This window comes from Haplochromis burtoni, unplaced genomic scaffold (assembly GCF_018398535.1).
Source record: "Haplochromis burtoni strain Fernald_Lab_line unplaced genomic scaffold, NCSU_Asbu1 Contig_92, whole genome shotgun sequence".
NCBI lineage: Eukaryota > Metazoa > Chordata > Actinopteri > Cichliformes > Cichlidae > Haplochromis > Haplochromis burtoni.
The window spans coordinates 1,143,638-1,167,162 of NW_024582453.1; the positions used below are offsets into that span (position 1 = coordinate 1,143,638).

Below are 23,525 nucleotides of genomic sequence, written 5' to 3' on the forward strand. Positions count from 1 at the left end.
AATAATGAGGCTCAGAACAGACTCAGTCTACAGTGTACTCTAGCTTCATACACACTGTCTGCATCCACATACTGTGTAACTCTGTGTTATTCCAGGTACTTGGGTACTTCCAGTTTTTTGATACCTACATTTCATTTTTTTCAAAAAGAAATTAATTTAAAAATTAAGAATATTCACCGTGAGTTAAAAAAGCATTTAAAATTGTCTAACAGGCTTCAAGAATAATAAGAATAACAATTGTATAATTTGTTGATCTTCATAATGTTTAATAGGTTATGACTTTAACTTTTAACTTAATAATTTTAAGGAATTGCTACTTTGCATCTAAAGTCTTTGACCCCTGGCAACGTGGATTATGTTTGTTTATGTGCTAGACTTCCACATTGTTACTTATTTAGAAAAAGAAGAAAAATTAGAAAACACTTTAATACTAGTTTCGTGAATCATGATCAGATTAGAAATGCTGGTCATATATACCTGGAACCAAAACATGGAAGCAAATGTAATAATAGCAGTTCACTTTATTTCACAAAGATTTTGGGAACATTTTGGAAATTACAGCTTTCCCTTTAACATCCCTCAGACTGATGTAACTGTGGATTCATAATCAAAAGAAGGCTGGCAAAGGATGGTGGAAAACAGAGCAGTGTGTACAGTCTCCACTCTTCTTCCATTTTCGAATTTCCATGTGTTACAAGTAAGTATTGCCTATGTTTGTTGGTTTAAAGAGCATCTGATGTGAAACACACCTGTAGACACGTCAATCCTAATCTCACAGCGGTAATCTTACACAAAACCACACGTACAAATGCTCACTTCTCATGATTGCTTGTCTTTTACCTTGAGTGTGAATGACATCAGTGCATGCACTGCAGTTTCATGTGTTGCCTTGGTAACAGATCACACTTACTTGACCTGGGCCTCAGCCTGCATGTAGATAAACTCCCACTTCCTGGCAAAAGCTCTCTGCAGCCTGGCCAGGTTCTCCTGTTAGAAATGAGAGAGAAACATTATCAAAAGTCAACAAGGAAAAACAATAGTTGGGGAAAAAAAATACTGTTAAATACATTTGACAGTTTTAAAGTTTGAGTCTGCTCCAAGAAGTAATTTAGATTTCATGCCATCACAGACACACGCCTGTCTGACCTTTAAGAGGCTGTATTTTTTTGGTCCCAGAGCTTGACGCACTGATCAATACTTGGACTAATAGCTTAGAGCAACAGTTCAACACTCACAGCCTCATAATCTGCCAGCTCCAGCCTCGTCTTGTTCTGCATGGTCCGCTTGCACAGGTAAATAGCTGAAGGAGAAAGAGAGAGAAAGAATTAATCACAGAGACATCCCTGTTCCTCCTTTTCACTCATCTGTGCTCATCTCTCACTCTCTGTGCAACCCACCTCTCCTCACCACCCATTTTACATGGACTACAAATCATGCTTTTTATTTGTTCTTGTTTCTAATGTCTCTGTAAAGCACTTTGAATCACCTTGTTGTTGAATTGTGCTATACAAATAAACTTGCCTTGCCTTGCCTTGCCTTGCCTTACAATCCCTCTCAAGCTGCCTGCCCACCATTGGGATTATGAGGCAGTTTTAAGAGTCCCTGAACTCCCAAACCAAAAACTCCAGTCATGGCTGTGTCTGAAAGGATGAAGGGCAGGAAGTGGAACAGTGATTGACTAATCATGTCAGCTGTTCGCCTCCTCAACTAAAAGTACAGTGCTTACTGGGCTTCAGTGCTTTGCTCAGTGGGAGTTTGTTGAGCTTTAGTTATAAATTGCAGGCTTATGCCTTCTCATCTGTTTACGGTTGCTTCATCTTTCTTCAGATCAGAAAAATTGGAAAAAAATCTACATAGTCAAGACTTGAAATGAAACACTGTATTGAAAAGAATAGCACGGTTATATCACCTCAATAAAAATAAACAAATAAAGGTTAAAACTCTGTGTCTTGGTGAGACATTATGACATGAAAATATGTAGTTTTCATCAATTAATAAGAATATTATGACATATTGAAATTAATGCATAAAGTTGATTCTCTTTATCTGGATGCAGCGTTTTCTGTGGAAGAAACAATTTGTCACTCATCCATGTTACTTGGTCAGGCTCAGCTGACTGCAGGCATCCCCACATTAGTTACTTATTAATATTCCCTACAGTGGGATATTTAATTGGTGTCTGCTTGTTATAATCACTTTTTAAGCTACGCGGTCTAGCTTTTGCTGCATAAAGCTTGTTCAGAGTTGAGCTGACAGACAAAAGTTAGATAAATTATCCAGTTATAATCTTTCTGCTGCTAATAAAAAGGCAGTCAGAAAACATGTTTTTCCAAAGGTTTTGCTTCAAGATCAGATGTAGATTGATAAGATCCATATCTTATCCCTCAGCTATTATTGATGGTTATTCATACCCTGCTAATGTTGGAGGTGTAGTTTGCACTTTACATAATACCTCAGAAGCAGCTGTTGTAAATTAGATTAGAGACCGGGACCACAGAAAGCATTAGTTTCACCTTAAATTCAGTATAACACTAGCAGGTTTCGTTCCATGCAGTGATGCTATATTACTGTTTCCAACCCACGTATACTATTTCTAATCCATTTAATTAATCTTATGACTAAAGCATTGCTCTTTAAAACTTAAAGGACAATCAAAAACCACAAAATGTCAAGATATTCCTTGAAGTTTCTCACCATAGTCTGTGTTCTCAGGCTCCCAGCAGTTGGACGGCCAGAAATATGGCGCCTGAGGACAAAACAAAGTAGAAATGTGAAAATCAAAAGTGATGCTGAATTGCTGCTGATTGTTCCCTGAACCTCCCAGGTCACGATTTATGAGTCAAAACTATTTGACAAAACTGGAGTGATGATGATGACCTTTACAAGATAGCTGTTTGCCTCTGAGACACAGTGGAGCACATGATTGTCTTGCTTCACCAATCAAAATATTTTTTATTATCAGGGCAGGAGAGATTCAGAGCAGCCAACTTCTAAAACTTTTCACACCTCTGCAACACCCCAGGGGGCTATTACTCATGGAAAAGTATTGCAGAAAACAATAAAAGAATGACAGCTGGGAAGTAAACAGTCAGAAAACAGAACAATAAGCCGCCAGGCAAGGAACAGACAGGACAGGTTCTGTATTTGACAAAAAACTACGTAAAACTGTTAAACAAGTCCAAACCATCTGTAGTATTTTCATTGAGAAGAGATATTACATAATTGTGATTTTTCTGCCCTGTGTTTCTCTTTATCTTGCACTTGATTTGCCTCCAAAAGGAAATGCTAATGAGTGGTGATTATCTTTATGAAGCTCTTTCGGCTACAGCAAATAGACCTCCTCCTCCTCCCCTCTTTTATTCCACTTCACTTTGAAGGAGGAGAACCAAGGTCAAATAACCTAATGTGCACTGTTGGTTTAATTAAACTGCTCTTCTGGCTTCACTGGAGATTCAATCCTGTAACTGCAGTATGTATAGGAAGAAGATGCTACATAGAAATCATTCTAATCGCACCACATGCTGCTTTTGCATTCACAAATGAGGAATTTGAAAACATGGTTTCCTTTCTTTAATTAGAGACTTCAGTCTGGCATAATTAATATGCAAGCTTAATGCCACTGCCTTATCTGTGAACAGTGAAGGAGGCACAAAATGTCAGCCTTACTTTATTTTTTTTGTTCTTTGATATGAGTCTCTAATTGTAGTGTGGGCTGCTACACTACATGTCCCTGTAAAGATTCTGGTAGCTGCCTATTTGGCCCGGACCCAGACCTGCTTCCTCTGAGCTCTTGATGAATATTTTAACAGCTCACCATCCATTTTTAATAGGGTCACAGGATCCCAACATAGTACTGAAGAAACTGTAGTGGACAGGGCCCCAGTGCTTCTATAACGAAGCAAGTAATCGTCAGTGGCTGATTGGGATATTGTAGGCGACCCCACAGCTAGATTAAACTTGCTGGAGGTTTTTTATTATCTCTTACAATTACACAGAATGAAGAAGGCATTAGTGTGAGAGTCATGTCTGGCACAAAAGGGAACATAAAAGGGAACATAAAAGGGAACATTAAAGAAAAACTATTTTCATCTATTGACAATAAAGAGCCGGTACTCGAAACTTACTATATCTACATTTCAAAAGCTATCTGAATGTGCCACAATTTTTCCACCATGTTAAGAATAGCTATCAAAAGTAACATCCATCCATCCATTTTCTTCCGCTTATCCAGGGCTGGTTCGTGGGGGCAGCAGCCCAAGCAGAGAAGCCCAGACCTCCCTCTCCCCAGCCACCTCCTCCAGCTTGTCCGGGGGAACACCAAGGCTTTCCCAGGCCAGCCAAGAGATATAATCTCTCCAATGTGTCCTGGGTTTGCCCCGGGTCCTCCTCCGCGAGTCGCTACCTTATTGTGGTGGACGGGTTTGCGCGACCCAGGGATTCCAGGGGCTATGTAGGGCTGTGCAATATGACCAAAACCTCATATCCTGATATAAAACATCTATAGTCCGATAACTGTATCATTATCGGACGATAGATGTTTCACAAAAATTTGACATTTTCTGTAAATTCAGAGTTTCAGGTAATCATTAGCTATCCAGTTTCATATAGTGGTTCAATCCCTTACTTACTCACTTGAATTTTTCACTCGTCTATACAGAAAATAATTTTACGATATTTATCAAAACAAGACACTAACCTAGAATTAACCATGAAGTATCTAAATGCTGATTGTCACGTTTCTCATTAAGCTTCACATCAGGTATAAATCTTGAGTTTGCTAATAATTAAATGTGGCCATACCTCCTATAGCCTTCTCTGTGTTTTTAACCATTTGGTGTGTCCGCTCACCTGGAAGCGGTAGAAAGTTCCATCGTCTTTCAGGGTAAGGACATGGTCTGAGATTGGGAAAAAGTACCCCTGAGCTGCAATTAAACTCCCAATGTGCATCGCCTCAGCTGTAAAAGGAGCAGAATAAAGAGATAAATAGATTACAGTAGATTCCTCAGCATTGCAGACAGTATTTACATTGCAGTATGGATAGAATTAAGTTGGTTGAAACAACATCTAGACAATGAGATCAAATATGACAGTCATGGAACTGATATTTTGTAACATTACATTAATACAAAACTATGAATCACCTGCCAAGTATACCATCCCTGGAATATTTTTTGAAGTGGAGCATTTTAAGAAATGCAAATATATCAACACAGCTTGTTGAACCTTTGTTTTGTTTGTTAGTCTGTTTAAAGTGGCTTTCTGCTAGGACTATGGGAATCAGAGGTGGTTGGGATGTACATGGATGACTCAGTGACTGATTCACTGTCCAGGCCGTGGGCTATTGTACCAACAATAAACACTGCTCTCCCACCACCAGGCTTTAGGTCAGGCCAACGAAACAACAAATATAAAACAAATTCTGTTTGTTAAAAAAACAACCTAGTTGCCTCTTTTCCTGTTTGGTATGTTTTCTCTATAGTATTAACTTGTAAATGTTTTCTACAGATTATTGCCAAGTTTTTGTAGTTAGGTCTTCTGAACAACAATGCACCTGCTCACTATAAACATCTCTTCATTGTAAGCATTTATTGCAGGCAATTGTTCAAAAACCTATCATAAAGATAGACACACCCCTGTATTTCTTATTATATAGTGTGCATGCTTTTTATAAATAAATCCTGCTGTTCTGCTATCATGGGAGGTTGTGGCATTTAGAATTCATTCAGCAGAGTACACTCTGCTTTCCCATTTTAAAAACATACCTGGATCCTCAATGGACAGATTCTTCATCAGCCACTGTACAATATCTGCACCTGTATCAGATCAGATGAGGATAGATAAATAGCTGCAATACATGGTGTGTTTACAATAATGTACTGAAAGATATAGATTTGGGATTAAACATACAGCAGCCCGGGGGGGCAGGATAGAAGGACACAAAAAACAAAACAAGGGGGCTTCCATTGTTGGGGCAAAATATACACTCAACAGTCATTTTAGTAGTTACCCCTTGCTAGTAACTGGTTGGAGTAGCTTTCACCTTCAGAACTGCCTTGATTTTTAGTGCCATAGATGTAACAAGGTGTGGGAAACATTCCTCAGAGATCGTGGTCCAATAAAGTCATGATAACATTTTGCAATTGCTGCAGATTTGTCAGCTACACATCCAGATCTTTTAGATAGAGAATTGGCAACTGTAGGCCATTTAAGTAAAATGTAATGTTAACCATGACCAAGAAACCAGTTTGAGAGATTTGAGCTTTGTACTATGGTATATTATCCAACTGAAAGAACATGGGTACTGTGTGGAAATACAGGGATGGATGTTGACAGCAACAATGCAATGCTCGCTTGGTAGTAATGGACTATAGTGAGCCAAAAAAATATCAGATCAGGCAACATTTCTTTCATCTTCTGTTGTCAAACCCTGCATCAATTGTAGCCTCAATTTCCTGTTTTTAGCTGGCAGTAGTGCCATTCAGTATGGTCTTCTGCTGCTGTAGCTCATCTGCTTCATATGCTGGTCATGGAAAAAGTGGTTATTTGAGTTATGGCTGCCTTTATGTCAGCTTGAAGCAATCTGACCATTCTTAGGTTTGGACCACTCAATATAAAACTAGATGTTTGAGTTGGAAATCCCAGTAAATCAGTTTCCAAAATATTCAGAGCAGCCCATCTGACACCAACCACCATGTTCAAGGCCAGTTAAATAATCTTTCTTCCCTATTTGGATGCTCTGTTTGAACCTCCAACCTACATGCCTAAATGCACTGAACAGGTGTAACTAACAAAGTGGCCAATGAGTGTAAATATACAAGTGCCCCAATTTACACTTCCAAAACAAAACCTAAAGGTAATAGAATGATGATAAAAAAAAATGCATAAGACATAATGCATAATCAAAGGCTTTCTGCATGCTAAAAACTAGGTTAGCTTATCAGTATTTTTCCCTCTAACAGAAAACAAAATCTCAAATGTTTCAACTATTTCACAAAACAGTGGTATTCGTTTGAATATAAATATAAAAGATTTTAAATGTGATCCCATAGAGTGGAATTAGAATATCTTCTACTTTCCTTAGTGAGGTGATGTTTAATTTCTTCATCAGTTATTAGTTTCTTAGCCTTCAGCACTCAGCTGCAAACATTTGAGAGATACTGTTCTGCATATCCATCAGCCGCTGGGGTAATTGTGTTTATTGATATGCTCTGCTTATTGCATATTGGGTGTGCATCTTCCATTAATGCAAAGACTGGGGTAGTGGTGGTGGGGGGTGGGGGGTGGGGTGTTAATAGTCTATGTTTTTGTTTTCATCATTTGTTTCATTCGTTTGCTGTGAAAGCCTCCCACTGCAGCACCAGCCTGTTGGAATGATTTATGCTGTCAGTGAAAGTGATTACAGCCAGCTGGCAAGGGGGCTAACATTCATCCCTACCCATCAGGTTCAACTAACAAATAATGTTTTCTTTTGTTGTTTTTACTTCATTTAAATTCAAAGTTTATTCTGTTGTTGGACAGCTTGACGCACAGATCCCCACAGTCGCAGCTCTACGGGAGAAGTCAGGGGTTGACTGCTTCACTTAAGGGCACCTTGATAGTAGGACAGCATTAGTCATTCTGTTTATGCACTTACACACTTTTTCAAACGTTTAATCATATGTTGTCTTCCCACTTTTACCTAAAGCTATTCAGCTTTTCTGTGCCTCAACAGACTGAAATGCAGCCACCAAGCAGATGATTATTTGAATATAAATGTGGGACCAAGCTGGAGAGCTAGGATGTACTGTATAGTGTTTCACAAAATACCTTGCAAGATGGATTTTTTTGGATGCCTACCCTTGTGTTGTGAAATAAACTAATGCTCTGTCTAGATGACAGGCAGGAAATTGATATCCTGCTCATACCTATGTGTATAGTGTATCATAAGTCTGCAATTAACAGACAGTTTACCTTTTTATAAAGTCTACCCAGATTGTTAATATTTCCATATTTCCTTTTTTCAGGAATAATTCTTCACGTACAACCTTAAAAAGAAGCTGAATAAGTAAATATCTCAAAATATCAAATTAAAGTACGTTGATTAAATTATCCTGGAATAGCTGATTGAACTGTCATTTTTCAGCCTCACTAAAACAAGAGGCCCAACAGACATCAGCATTTTCCATCGTCTCATTTTGTTCTCTGGGCACTTAATGTCCATCAGTGATGCACTTCTATAGTTAATGTTTGTACAGTGCAGGTTAGGTCACTTTTTGCTTGACATCTGTCTCTTTTGATTTCTTACCCGTAACGACACTGGGGATTTTCGTCATGAAACTTTTGACAGTTCTGATGGGTACACCGTCCGTCTCGTCCTGGATGCGAGTGATAATGTCTTCAATCTGTAGAATAAGGCAGAAGACGGAGTTTAAAAGTTTGAACAAACGGAAACTTTTATCTATGTGAAACAAGTATTAGTTAAATGTACTTTATTTGGATTTTTCTTAAGATATTTAAACAGTTAATCTTTAAGTTGAAGTGCTGCATTACTTCAAACCAAGACAATGGCAAGCGCTATGATTCATATCTATGCCATCACAAAGAAAATGCAGGATCAGCTCACTTCGCTTCAATTTATGAAGACAAGACTATCGTTAGCTGCAAAGATGCTGCTACAATTTCTACTGTAGAATAAAATATGTCTTGAAAGAAAGAAAAATGATATCATTCATTATATGGTCTAACAAACCAGTTAATTACATTGACTTTAAAATTCAACTGTTTATAAATGCTTCATGGAAATTGATACCAGTGAAAAAACATAGGTAGTTCGTGAAAAAGAAAAGCTCTTCTCCTTTTTCACTTTTTATAGGTTTAACTATACACTTCACCTCTCGCTGTAATGTTGTTTTAACCACAAGACTGAGTCACACGATAACTGAGTCTAATCTAAGCAGGAGTTGAGGTTCAGCAGGACAGCACATATCTGTGGCCCTTAATTACAATTGCACAGATGTTAAACGAAACACGTCACCCACTTTGCACTTAAGTAATCAGATTAGTATTTGATTATCTGGTTTTGATTGCAAGGTTGACACCCCCTCTCTCTTCACAGATGCTTTTTTTGTTTGCGTCAGGGAGTGGGAAGTGAGAAGCTGGTCGCTTTGGAGACAGCTATCGCGCACTAACGCACAACCCGGCAGCTATATATAAACCCTGAATGGAACCCAGAGCAACGGCAGAGAGGCAGAGATAACCACATATGCTTTTTACATCTAGACAATTAAAGTGATCACAGAAAAGAAGTGCATTTCACCAGTTTTGAGAAAAACACATTCTACTTCCTACCTGTAGTGCCCATAGTTTATTTTACTGCAAATATGTCCTCAGTTTGTGCAATTTTGCGACCCTTATGAGTATATTTATAATGTGCAGCTGTCAGTGGAGTATAGTTCTAGGAGCCACCCACGCTGGGTTAAAGCTGGTGACTTCCACAACACTCATGCAGACTCAATGTACAGTCTGTTTAAGACTGAACATACTATTCATCCACACAGTTTTTCAATATTTCTTTTTAAAAAAAAAACAACATTGCACAATATCCAAAATAATTTAACAACATTGCTTTGCTGGTGTGCTTTTTTTACTTGTATGAATAGCAGAATCCCGTGGATGCATAAAATCACCTCTTCAATGGCCCCCGTATTTAGAAGCATTAGAATTTTGCTAAAAACAAGCAAGCATCCAAACGCAGGGTGAGAGAGGTTAAAGCTGGCTTTAAATCTGCAAGAGAAGAGAAATTCATCCCTTTCATAAGAACAAAAGGAGCAAAAGCAACATATTGGCTTTGCTCTGTGTCTCTTTGAATAACTCAGCTGGGTAAAAGTGCTGTTTTCGCCACACAATTTTCCACTGCATGACTACCAGCAGTTTTTAAAAATATCACAGCTGGTTTTGGTTTGTTTTTATTGACAATACCCCAATGTGATTGCTATACAAATAAAATGCTGTACTCTTCTAGAGTCCACCACCTATTAACTGGATAAACACAGGCAGATAGAAAACTGGTGACTGAGGACTAAACAGAAGCTATAGTTTATGCTATATGAAAGGCATTTAAGCTGCTTACACCTGAAAGTAATTAGGTAAATTTACCACTATCTCCTATCATAACCCTCCTGTCCTGTTGCAAGTAGACAGGTGACGTGAAAACGCAGTATTTGTGTCGTCGAAGGACCTGCAAACATTCAAAAAAAAGAAATGACTGAAACACATCTTTCTCACTTTCCAGCACAGATGCTTCCAACCAGTCTGGAAATTCAAACTGACAAGCTTCCTGCTTTTACGCCTCTGGCCATCAGACTGCTGTCACCCTGTTCCTCTCTATAGATCCTGGCTGTCTGCCAAAAGCAAAGACATAGAGAGCTCCGGGCTACACTTCAAAATCAATACAACTAATATGATTGTAATAAGATGTTGATAGTGTGGAGGTAGCTGCTCAAATGACTTTAATGGCTTCCACTATCATGAACAATCTACTCCTGCTCCATTAATGAAAATAGGCATTCACAACACGTTTACTTCATGCTACAACAGCTGTCACCCACTGAATCTAAAATTGCCCAACACTACTTTGTATATCTGTGACGATGAAACACGAAAATGCTATTTTTGAAACAAAAAGGAGGGACATTAAAAAACAATTTTCTGTGTATTTTATAATATTTATCGTTACACGTGACTAAGTTGAGTCGCTGTTGCATTACATAAGTTACATAAGTATCATAATTATTAATACCGATTTGCTGTATGTGGTCTGACTTACTGCCTGTAGCGTTTGGTTTGCAGTTTTTTGGTTATGGAGTTAAACTCCATTAGGTGTGAAGCTCCCCCAAATCTGAGGCCATGACTCTGAGCTGGAAAATGGAAATGGCTGAGGAAAGGTTGCTGCCCAAAACATAGGAATTTAAGTACAGCTGTGGAAAAGAAAGTTTTGGAAGCAGCCAGATGCTGCAAATCAAAAACGCACTTGAATAACTGGTCATCAAAATTCCCCCAAAATACTCTTGGTCCACTCCGCAGATTAAAAAACTGGAGATTTGATACAAATTCAAATACGAGCCTTAGATCAATAAGACTTCACCTCATCACACAAGTATGGACTCAAATATCTAATGGACTCAAGCAAACAATTACTTATTTAACTCTCTATTTCTGTGCCTGTGAATCATTTGTTTTCAGCTGTCTCTAAGCTAAAAATATTATGACTACTGAAGAAGAAACTTGCTGCATTGAGAGGAACGTCCACAGGTTAGTCATAGCACTTTGCAATATGACATTAAGCCAGGTTTAATGTGTTTTTTTCTTGCAGACCCTGTACTGGAACCCTGATGCAATGACATTGCGATCTTTTACCCCCATAACTGAAGACTTCCTTTTAAAGCACAATCCTGGTGCCCTAACATAACATTTTAAAACTAGATTAGTTCAAGATGACTCTTCCGTTTAGATTACTGGTTGATTAGATTGGTAGTTTTAATTACTGTATGTATTGTGTCAGTGTAGATCCTCACAAGTCCACACAAACATATGTGCATGTGTATATAGTTTTGGGGTTGTGTGCTGTATGAATGCGCCTGCTTGTTTGTGTCTTGGCTTGTAGTGCAGCCCAGCGGGAACAGATTTCATCAGACTTATTGCGAGCCGGTCTATTTAACACGCCTGATTACAGTGTTATCACCACACACTTAGCATGGACCAGCTAGCGGGCTGGCAGGCATCTTGGCAGACAGGTTGGTTACAGGGAGAAAAGGGCTGTGCTACTGACTGTGGTTTAATGATCTCTTTGGGCAAAAAAAAAAAGAAAGAAAAAACAATGTCTATCTATTTGTACTTACCAGAAATGCCATCGTCATGGTCTCTCACTAAGCCATTAATTGTCTGATTGGGTATCGTACTTACCTGACTGTTACGCTAGAGGGGTGTCAAACTCAATTGCACAGGGGGCCAAAACTCAAGGCACACTTTAGGTCACGGGCCAAACAAGATAAAGATTTATTGAACACACTAAAACAATGTTTTTTAAACACAAATATGAAGGAAAACAGACAGGAATATTATTCCAGATTAAATAAACTTAAAAAAAATAAACTTTAACTATAAATATTTTGCTCCACATAAAAATATATCCTGTCAAAATTATGCAAGTTAGAAATATCAACATGCTGCCAAAAACCCCAGAAAAAATAAATGAAAGCATACACAAGGTTGGAGCCGCATGTAGACGGAGCTGGGCATTGCTGCAGGAATGGAACTAATAAACTGTGCGGGCCATTCAGTGTCGTACTTTGCCCTGAGTGTGCCATTACACTGCAGCTCCATCTGAATCTGCACAGGTGCAGATTCAGATGCAGATTTTCCTGTCGGGGCACTGATAGGAGATCCGTCAGAGTTACGACTCCTGGGAGACCCGGGCAACCCTTGGATAGTAAGTTCAATAAAGATATGGGGAAGAGTACTTAAAAAGTATCATTTAAACCAGAGGGCCGGTTTCCTTAAGTGGTTTGCATATGACCCAGAATTTTTGCCTAGTAAGTTCGACTCGACATTCAAAACATGGGCAAATAAAGGTCTCACCACATACAGTACCTTGTTGAAAAATGGAAAAGTGATGAGTTTCCAAGACCTTAAGAAAAAGTTTGGGTTGCAAAATCAAGATCTTTTTAGATATTTGCAACTGAGGGACTTCCTGAATAAAAAGCTAAAAAATTCTCAGTTATCAACTGGGAATGAAGAGATTATAAATATATTCGAGAACGCGTATAGAGATGGACCCTATCAAATTTTTTTTTCCAAATTACATTGTTCACTGATCAATCTACAGGGTCATGATACAAGATATGTTAAAGGAAGATGGGAAACAGAGAGCAATCTATTCTTAACAGGAGAGGAATGGGATGGGATTTGTAGGCAGCAGTGGTCAGTAACAAGCTCCCCCTCGTGGAGGGAATTCAGCTGGAAGAACGTAATTCGTTATTTTATTACCCCAGCCCAAAAATGCAATTATTCTCAGAATACAACATGCTGGAGGCATTGTGGACATGCAACAGCAAATCATTTTCACATTTTTTGGGAATGTCCCCGTGTGGTTCCATTTTGGAAGGAAATACATAAGGTCATGGAAACAATCTTTCAAAAGAAAATACAATTTCATTTTGCATTGTTGTACCTAGGCAACCTAGAGAGTCTTAATCTATGCAAACCGGATAAATATTTGTTCAGTGTGCTGTCGGTAGCTTGCAAAAAGGCCATAACTCGCCTTTGGATTAAAGAGGATATTCCTACCATAGATGAATGGATTGATGTGATACATAATAATTTTGTTATGGAAAGAATAACTTTTAGGCTAAAATGCCAGGCGGACGCATTTGATGAATATTGGTTGAAATGGTTGAAATATGTACAAAATGGGAGGCCCGATTTTGTATAATGTCATTGTATTTCTTGGTTTGTTTGTTCTTGTGTTTTGTTCGGTCTTGTTTTGGTCCGTTTGTCTCTTATGTTGTTGTTCGGTTTGGTTTTGCTTTCCCCCCCATGGTGATTAAATTGAATTTGTTGTATATGTTGTATAAATAAGAAAACTAATAAAAATAAAAAATAAAAAAAAGACTGAAATTGACAGTGATTTAAACTTTTAGCTCAGATAAAGTTTACGCTTTGCATTACGGTGACTGTTGTAAGTCCAACAAGTTTGTCCCAGGGCAGTTTCATGTCGGTTACAATTTTGACATACGTTTTAAAAATGTATTTTCCTGTCGCTGTCCCATGCATCGATTTAATGTTCAATATTTCCTCTCCACGGATGAAGATGGTCAGCTGTGCAATGTCCATCATGTCTGTACTTTCATCCACAGCAAGACATTATGCAATAAAGTTTTTGCTTCTTTCACACAACTGGCTCTGCTTTCAGAATCAACTTGTCTCTCCACCATTGTGAGCGGCTAGCTTCAAACAGAAGTTTGACTTGATTGAAGCAGGAATGTTCCCAGTTAGCCTAGCGTTCAGCAAGGAGGCTGCAGCGCTGCATTATGGGATCTGTAGTTTGTATATTATTAGCGCCTCATATCGCCGGGCTGTGCATAACAATAATAGTACATCTATATAAAATGATGTCGGGCCGGATATAAATGTACGCCGGGCCGGATGTGGCCCGCAGGCCTTGACTTTGACACATGTGCGCTAGATGGAAAAGCACATAAACATGAACATAATATATCTGTATAAAAAAGTACAAAACATATTTCTACACTTTTCTTTCCAAATTAACTTATTTCAGCAGGTATTGTGAAGCATTAGTTGCATAACAGACATGCTACCTATCCATCCATCCAACACAAGGTAAAAGAAAGGTACTGCACACCTAGAATTTCTCCCTCAATGATACAACCATACAGACTATTTCATTGGTCGTTGCATCATAAAACCAGTTATCAGTTGAGAACATTTATTTAACATCCAGCACTGTGACTAATGATGGTAAAATTATTTACTCAAGAGTTTCTTTTTTTCCCCCAAATGCAAACGGGCTGAAGCATGAGTCAGGACGAGGGCACAATAATTCAAAGCTCAACAACCTGGCATGCACACCTAAACACGCAGAGGAGGCTAACACAAAGTACATTTTATTGTAAAATAGCCCCCTTTTGAATTCCTGTCCCTGAAACAGCTGCAATTAGCCTTTCATAGCAAAAAGCGAATTACGTGGGAGAGAAGACTGACAAGGCCATTACTATGGTTATAATGGAGCAGGGATACATCCTGCTGAGAGAGAAAATGTCAGCCACAGACTTGAAGAATGGGAATTTTTGTGCAGTGATACCTGGGCAACACATTTTGAGAGAAAAGAAAGAAAATTACCTCCTCTGAACCGTGCAGTTCCCAAGCCATCCCCACAGTGAAAGTTAACATGCTGCTAGATTGATAACAGCCTGGCTGAAGGCCAGCTGGACAACAAGCAGATAGATGACTTCAAGTCAACAATCTTGAGTTGAATATCCTCGCTGTTTGTTTGACTGCAGTTTTGATCATTTAATGGTCTCACTCATCTTGATCTTTCCAGACAGATTATTTACAGTTCCTTTAGCACTGTAAGACTATTTTCATCCATTCTAGGGCTCATGAGTTATTTTTGTAACTCGTGTACTAACACCAATCAAACCTAAATGTACCTTGGGAGGATTGAATGCCATGAATTTATTAATTTGAATTTTCGGGGAGGCAAACATAGTATGAACAGGAGACCATTGGCTGATTTGGCTCCTTCCGGATCTACTTCAGTAGATTGCATATTACCTTCCTAAGACCATTCACAATCAACTGATTGCAACACATTCCTCTGTGCTTTGAGTGGCACTTGCATACTGACAAGAAACTCGGAAAGAAAGTCAAGAGCCAAGCACAGGAAAAAAGGGATTAGAGATTCTGTGAAAGCGCTTACCGAGAGCCGCGCGAGCAGATACAATTTGTCAAAAAATGCAGCATAATAGACTATGAGCTTAAAATATTCAACACAGTGCAATGGACTCAAGAATCATGTTGGCAATGCAACAAAAAAGGCTCAATTTACATGTGTTCAAGACTGTCACCAGCAGCCTAGCAAGCATTTTCTTCAATTTCTGGTTTTTATGATAGTCATAGTAACTTAGTCTGCTTTTAGCTTAATGTCATGCATATATGCTTCATATAGCATGTTTATGTCAGAGATTTGTCCCCAATTTGACACAAAATGCGTGAAGTAATTCATCATGCAAAAGTCATAGTGTCACGGACCCGGCTCTGGAGGACTCGGGGTCCGTGAGCAGTTTTGACTGTTTTTTTTGACTGATTGTTATTATTATTATTATCGTTATTATTTGGTGATGTGTGTGTTTTTCTGCACAATGCTGTGTTATTCTGTGTTCCACTCATTATATTTATAGGCAGGGTGTGGGTGTGTACATGTGTGTGTGTCTGCGGGTGTGGCTGGAGGATGGAGCACAGCCACCTGCAGGCCTGATAGGTGTGGCCCTGTGGGAGGACTGGCCACACCTGAAGTTCCTGTCACACCTGAGCACACACACGGGAGTCATGTCCCCACGGTCTGCCAGCCAGAATGTGACACAGAGCCAGCCAGTATAGTCTGTATATTAGAAAGTTTATCCGCAAACTCAACATTTAATATCTCACTATAAAGAAATATTATGAAAAGCAGCTGTTTTTATAATTCATCCCTTGTAGCATGCCGTTATGGGTGGTTGACACATGTTATGTTCCTAACAGCAATTCAAAGTAATTACAAAATCTAGCGAGAACTGGTAATAATGCGACATGTGACAGAAACAAATAAAGCACTGAAATTGTGTAAAAATAGTACAGAGAGATCTGATGAAGAAAGATTACCTTGGAAACAGCACAAACCAATCAAGATATAATTACATATCCTACATACATCAGATACATTGGCTCACACAGGTGGTAATTAAACATCTTACCTTCTCCATTAATGCTACTGGGCAAAGACAGAAATCTCTATAAGAAACTAAAACGCTACAGCATATTTCAAAATTCTCTCTCTAAAATGCTAATGGGTCATATTACCCATAACACTCCAAATATTTCAACAAATTACGCATCTTTTTTTCCCCATTCTGAATTAGGCAGATATGAAGTTTGCTATTTACAGCTGTTCATGTCGGGTCTAGACTGATACTGACTGGAGTTTTAATTCCAGATTAGTCCAAAAAAGGTATAGTGTTCAGTCTTATTTTAGTAAGAAAAATCACAACCTCTTGTTTTGAGCTTAAAACAACTAGGTGGCACATCAAGTGCTGTGGTGCTAGGCAAGAAGCTAACTACTAGGACATTTAACAAGCTCTAACAAGCTCTTTCTGCAGTCCTGGACTGGGAAATGCATGCCAAACCAGGCAACAATTCGTTTCCCAGCCAAAAATCCCAACAAACAACTTGCAACCAGACCCGGATCTTTGGCAAGTAACACCTGTAAAGTGGCTTAGTCATTATGCTGAAGGTCTTCTAGATGCTGACAATCAGCCATACAAATGGAGAAAGCTACTTGCGTTTCAGCTGAAGAACAAGTGCACAGTTGGAAACTAAAAGGTATATCCAGTGGAAATGGGGTGTAAGGGCTTTGTAGTCAGTTTAGCTGTAAGGCTTCAGAGGGTGCTCTAGGAAGGCAATCAAAGCAATCAAAGAACTCGCCATGGTGCCAAAATAGCCGGTCACTGTCTTGGAGTAAAAAGAAGAGGCAATGTCGGAGCCACCGCCTAAAAAATAACTACAAGACTCAACCTGCAGCGAGCCTGTGCTTAGGTACAAAGCCAAGCAATCGTTTCACTAGAACTACATTACAAAGTTGCTTTAACACTTCCATATACTGTAAGTATAGTAACTATATGGAGGGAATATACTGTATATAGTTATACTCCAGGCACTCTAGGGTTGGAGATGAAGTAGTGTGTGAAGCCATGCTTTAGTGTGTGCTTGGATATGTGTAGGTGTAAGTATAAGTGTCATCCAAGGTAACAGTTCCTTCTGAGACCAGTTTTTCTTTTAGTAGAGCACCTTGCCTCCCCTGCAGTTTCTTGCATCCCACTGCTAACGCTCAGAGATCTCTGCACTGCTGCAGATATCACATGATTGTCCTGTAGAGAAGATTACAATCAGTCTTAATCTTAAGATTTGACTGCTGGGGGGTCATTTTTATTGTTTCACTGTGAACCTTTTGTCAGTTTTTGTATTATATATATATATATATATATATATATATATAGTTGATGGTAGAACGGTGCTCTTTTTTCCCTTTGTGTCCCTATGAATAATACCCTAGGCTCTACGGTAAGTCCACTAAGAATAGAGGGCTGTCTGACTTACGCTCAAGAATTATATTTTTAGCAATGGGGTGATAACACTTTATGAAATGTTTTTATGAGATTATGAATATACAGTAAAAGAATATGAATCCTCCACTGTTACTTTTGGAGTGTAATATACAGTCTCACAGTCTTCTAGTGTTATATTACAATGTGAATACATTATACATTGGAATACACTGGAACAGCAACATCCAGCGAATGAATAATTTTACAATTCGAGCTAGACTTATATTACTTTGTAAGGAATTTAAAAGTGCATTTTTAGGTATAATTATTTTTTAAAAGTAATACCATATCTTATTAACTTTTACAGAGGGTCTAGATTCCCCAAAAGCCTGTTAAAGTTACATAAGCCAACTCTGTTTACTTGGATGATCTAGCTGGAATAACGTTAGTCCCTGAAGACCTGGACTAAATTCATAGATAATAATATATATAAATATTTATTAGGAAATTGTTTTTGTGAATGACTGCCCCGCTTGCCAGCAGGCACTAACATATCAAATGTGAGTAAGGCAAAGAGCTACAAAGAAAGCTTATGATACGATGAGTTTACAGTTAGGTTAGGTTGACACCAGCTGTATTTGTCAGTGTTATGAAGGTTTTATCTACTGAGTGAAATGCATAGTGGTGCATTTATTCTCTTGTTCAGGCCACACAAGGTATTATCAAGGGCTGTCACTGTGCAGTGTGTGTGTGTGTGTGTGTGTGTACAAACAAACCAAATTGTAAGTTATGTAATACAAAATGCAATCAATAGGTTAGATTGAGACCGACCAGTCCTAAATGAAAACATCGTATGCTTTAGTTTTGCTAACATGCTCAAGATGACTTGCTGAAGTTCAAACTGAAGATTAGAATGGCGAAGATATTTTAAGTGGCATGTGTTGAGTATTTCAGAAACTGCTGATCCACTGGGATTTTCCTATACAGATACCTTGAGGGTTTACAGAGGATGGTCTAAAAAAAAAAGAGAAAATATCCAGTGAGCAGCAGTTCTCTGGTTGAGCCTTTTTGTTGCCAGATGTCAGAGGAGAATGGCCAGACTTCTTTGAGCTAAAAGGAGAGCAAGAGTGGCTCAAATAGCCACTTGTTACAATACATGGATCCTTGAATCAAATGGGCTATAGCAGCAGAAGACCACACCAGGTGCCACTGCTGTCAGTTGAGAACAGGAAACTGAGGCTATAGTTTGCGCAGGTTCTCCAAAACTAACAAGAGACGATTGCGGAAACGTTTTCTATGGCGTTATTTTTGTGCCTCTATTCTGAGCGCATGTAAGAAAAAATTGCAAGCGCAAATGTTGCATTTTGAGGAGAAAATTATTTTGAGCAACAAAAAGTTTAATTTGAGCAGAAAATTCATTGTTGCCTGCAAGAAATGTATTTCAGTGTTTGCTATTATCCATATACACACACAATAATAGCTACTCTCGCTCAGTTGTTGGCCACAAAACCAACCAATCACAGACTTGGATGCAAAAATTCTGATTGGTTGTTACAGTCTCCAATCAGCTTGCTAGCTACTGCATTCCGGAAACAGGGTCCAGAATGTAGCTTAATGTAGATTAAAACCAACAATGGTCTTAAAAAATTACAAGTTTTAAAATAAAATAAGTAAACATACTAACCGAAAATGGATTTAGACTGACACTGTAACAGCCAATCAGAATTTTTGCATCCAAGTCTGTGATTGATTGATTTTGTGGCAGACTTAATGGTGTACAGAGAGCTGAGCGTGCACGAAGCAGGGATGGTGTGAGCGCGAACGACACACTGAGAGCAGGTCAGCAGAGATCTGAGCAAGAGAAAATGCCAACCACTGAACAAGAGGGGCTGTTATTGTGTGTGTATGTGGATAATAGCAAACACTGAAATACATTTCTTGCACGCAACAATGAATTTTGTTTGCTCAAATTAAGCTTTACTTCGCTCAAAATATTTTTCTCCTCAAAATGCAACATTTGCGCTTGCAATTGTTTTTCCCCTTATGCTCAGAATAGAGGCACAAAAATAACGCCATAGTTTTCTGCTGCCACATTTGAATGCTAGTGCCAGAATTTGGTGTAAACAACATGAAAGCATGGATCCATCCTATCTTGTATCACCAGTAAGGCTGGCAATTGTGGTGTAAAATTGTAGTGGAACACTTTGAGCAGCTTAATATCAATTGTACCTGAATATTGTTGCTGACCCTGTTCATCATTTTATTACCTCAATGTACCCATGTTCTATGGGCTGCTTCCAGCAAGATAGCGCAACATGTCACGAAGCTTAGATCATCTCAATTGATAACAAAATTCATCACAGGAAAACGTATGCTTCCTCACTTTACAACCCAAAACAAAACTATAGTTCTAGTTTATGAGAAAAAAAATGCAAGTTTAAACACTGTAAATGTATTTTTATATATCTATTTAAATTTCTATAATGCTAGACTAGCATCAACACCTGTGGTAATGTGGCACCTGTCAAGTACCCCATCACTGACTTGAGTAGCTTGATGAGTTCTTTGCTATAAAAAGGAAATGCATAATTTGCACAAGCTCCCAGGTCAGTGAAGAGGATAATTATGATTGTCGACCTTTTGCTTAAGAGTGAATTAATGTACTGATAATAAATCTCCACTGTGATGGAAATTGCATAATAAAGTCTGAGCGCATACAGTTAATGATCAAGCTCTTGTATGCGAGAACTAAAATGAGAGAACTTGGGTAATCCCACATTCAATCTAAAATCTCACGCAAGATATTAGCGTCTTTCTTCATTCCAGAAGATATTCACCATCCCATCCTGGCAAAGGTCAAAGTAGTTTCGTCAAATATATTAAATGTAGTGACTTCGATCAAAATGCGTGTGTGCATTTAACACACACTTCTCACACAGAAGCACACATTAAATGAATTACCGTTCTCCCAGAGTGGGTGTAATGACTCATAGCAGAGATGGTGAACCTGCTTGTGCACAGTGTGCACAGTGTACGGGGTTTATGTCTGAAGGTCAGATTCGATGGCTCGGTGACAGTGATGATGAGCCTTACTGGTTTCAGCCCAGTGCATTTGGCAGCAGGGTTACATGACTGTTAATGGAAGTGTAATGACAACAGGATGGCTTTGCCACAGTTGACTGCCGATGCATCTCTGCCTGACAGCTGATACCATCCCAGGGAAATATGAGGCTGGTCGGGATTCTGGATCACAAAATGAAAATGTCATTTCGTTTGTTTCTTTTACAACAATAACTGCTGAAAAGATCATCTGCAATCATTCCCCCATAGTTGCTTACCCATGTTTAGCCCCACTGTTCATAATGAATAGACAGCCAGCTGGATAAAATAGTACTGCTGACAAATTAATTAAGACTTAAATTATAATATAGTTGGGCTTTTTCAGTTAGAAGATATTAAATGTGTGTTTGCTGTAGGGAATTCTGTGAGGCCAAACTCAGGTACTCTGCTTCTTTAAACCAAGATGCTGTTATGGTTGGTGTATAAAAGGACATTTCTGCACAGGAGAGATGTACTGTTTGCCAGTAATGGAGGATTAACTGCAAAGCAGTAGTCAGACACTGAGCTGCACCTGAATCCTGTCTGCGCCCAAATTTTAAAACAGAAGCTCACGAGGCATCTAAGTTAAAAGCTGGTTGTTGTTTCTGGAAAACATCTGAGGTGAGAATAATTCATGCAGTTGCTAAATATGTCTTCATTCTAGGTGGGCAATGCTTCATTTTATGGTTTCCTGAGTTATGACACCCCTAATGTGTGGAAGGTAGACTAGATATCAAGGGTTTTCTGCAAGCAATGAGCAAGGAACTCAACACCCCATCAATTAAAACACTACATGACTCCATGAACTAACTGCAGGGCTGGCAACATTTAATGACATTTAATGGGAAGCAATGAAAAGACAGATCATGAAGACGTAACAATAAGGAAGTTTTGCAGAGCCACTATTGATTGAACATATTAGTATGTTAGAGACACAAAGAACAGATGAGGCAGATAACAATGCAAAGCTTTGCAAAAATTTGGTCACGTAAGAAGGATCTGAACTAACAAATATTTTTAACAAGGTTAAGTTACATGTTTAAAAAAAAAATCCCCAAAGCTACAGAATTCGTTAATTATTTATGAATGAATCATATTTCATGGCAATCCATCCAGTTGTTTACAGCCAATAGGGGAAAGGTCAGAGCACCAGATACAAATTTATTTATTTTTCCTATAACTGTGAAAAACCACATTTATATTGACATTTTATGCTAACCCATCATGGGCATGTTCAGATCTGAACAACGCTCTATGGATATAACGAGAGGTGATCTAAAAGCCAGAGAAACAATACAATTCCTATCAATTATATAGCAAAAATATATTTTTTAAAAATGACATGACATGACATAACTTGCCTTGTACTGTATGTGCACTCCTTTTCAAAGAGATTAATATTTAAGATCACATGCCGAGGGATTTTTCCTAGTGCTTTATGTTAACACGACTCTGCTTGCGATTTACTGATCCGTCCATCACTTTCACTTTCTAATTTTGAGAAAAAGGAAAGACTATGATAAAATGAGCTAAACTGTCCATCAGATTAGAAAGGGCACCGTACATCAAAGTAAATGCAATAGAATGCTATCCATCTAAACTGCAGTCTGGGACGAAACTGAAAAATATTTTTTGGAAACTGATCTAATCAACTAATCATTTCAGTCCAGGTGTTAACTATAGTGCTTTAGTCAGGTAGGAAAAAAACAAGAAAGAGCTACAAATCTAATTTCCATGAAACATAATTTCAGTTGAAAAAGAAACAAATGCTGCAAAAATTAATTGCACACAAAAATGTTTGAACAGACTGCTGTTTCTCCGGCTACAGGAGGTGTACAGACCTACAGCCTCAGCCTTCCTCTGCATAGTTAACCTCTCTGGAACACGACACCTACTGCACTGACGGTAAGGTGCCCTTGGCGACAACGACGCAACAAGTCGTCTACCTGACTGTAGCAGAAACAGGGAAATGATATGGTAAATGGTAAATGGCCTGTATTTGTATAGCGCTTTACTAGTCCCTAAGGACCCCAAAGCACTTTACACAACTAGTCATCCACCCATTCACACATATTCACACACTGGTGATGGCAAGCTACATTGTAGCCACAGCCACTGACACAGGTGAGGCTGCCGGACACTGGCGCCACCGGGCCCTCTGACCACCACCAGTTTATCCATATCTAAGAGCCAGGCCTCTGGATGCTACTTAGTATCATATTTTTCTACAAATTGACTTCAGCAATTGGCACGATTTAAACTATTCAGCTTTTCAGTGATTTTGGATGTTATATAGAGGACGTCTCATTGCCTCAAAAGAGCATGTCTTAAGAATGAAATTCAATAGTTAACATAAGAAAGGGCAGTCTTTGCCACTGGAAACAAAGTGGGAAATGTGTCCCTGTTGGAGTCCCATAAGGACACCCATTTTCATTCCAAGTGTCAAAGCATATATTTAGCCATTCCTCAGGAGAGCTTTAAGTCCTTTTCTAGTTGTTTCTCATATGCTGAGAACAATTCCCCTTGTTACAGGGAGATGGGTGATAGGGTGCAGGACTGCTTTAAAGCAGT

The 23,525-nt window shown here is 38.7% G+C and overlaps 1 protein-coding gene across 1 annotated transcript in view; it reads right to left on the minus strand.

The window, feature by feature from the left end:
- Positions 1–23,525, minus strand: part of LOC102306532 (regulator of G-protein signaling 6) — a 108,176-nt gene that overhangs the window by 13,917 nt on the left and 70,734 nt on the right. Inside the window, exons 3-8 of the mRNA XM_042222722.1 lie at positions 8,285–8,381; positions 5,763–5,813; positions 4,849–4,955; positions 2,695–2,746; positions 1,236–1,300; positions 911–987 (exon numbers count right to left, since the gene is read on the minus strand). Of these exons, the coding sequence (XP_042078656.1) occupies positions 911–987; positions 1,236–1,300; positions 2,695–2,746; positions 4,849–4,955; positions 5,763–5,813; positions 8,285–8,381 (449 nt within the window). The remainder of the gene's footprint in view (positions 1–910; positions 988–1,235; positions 1,301–2,694; positions 2,747–4,848; positions 4,956–5,762; positions 5,814–8,284; positions 8,382–23,525) is intronic.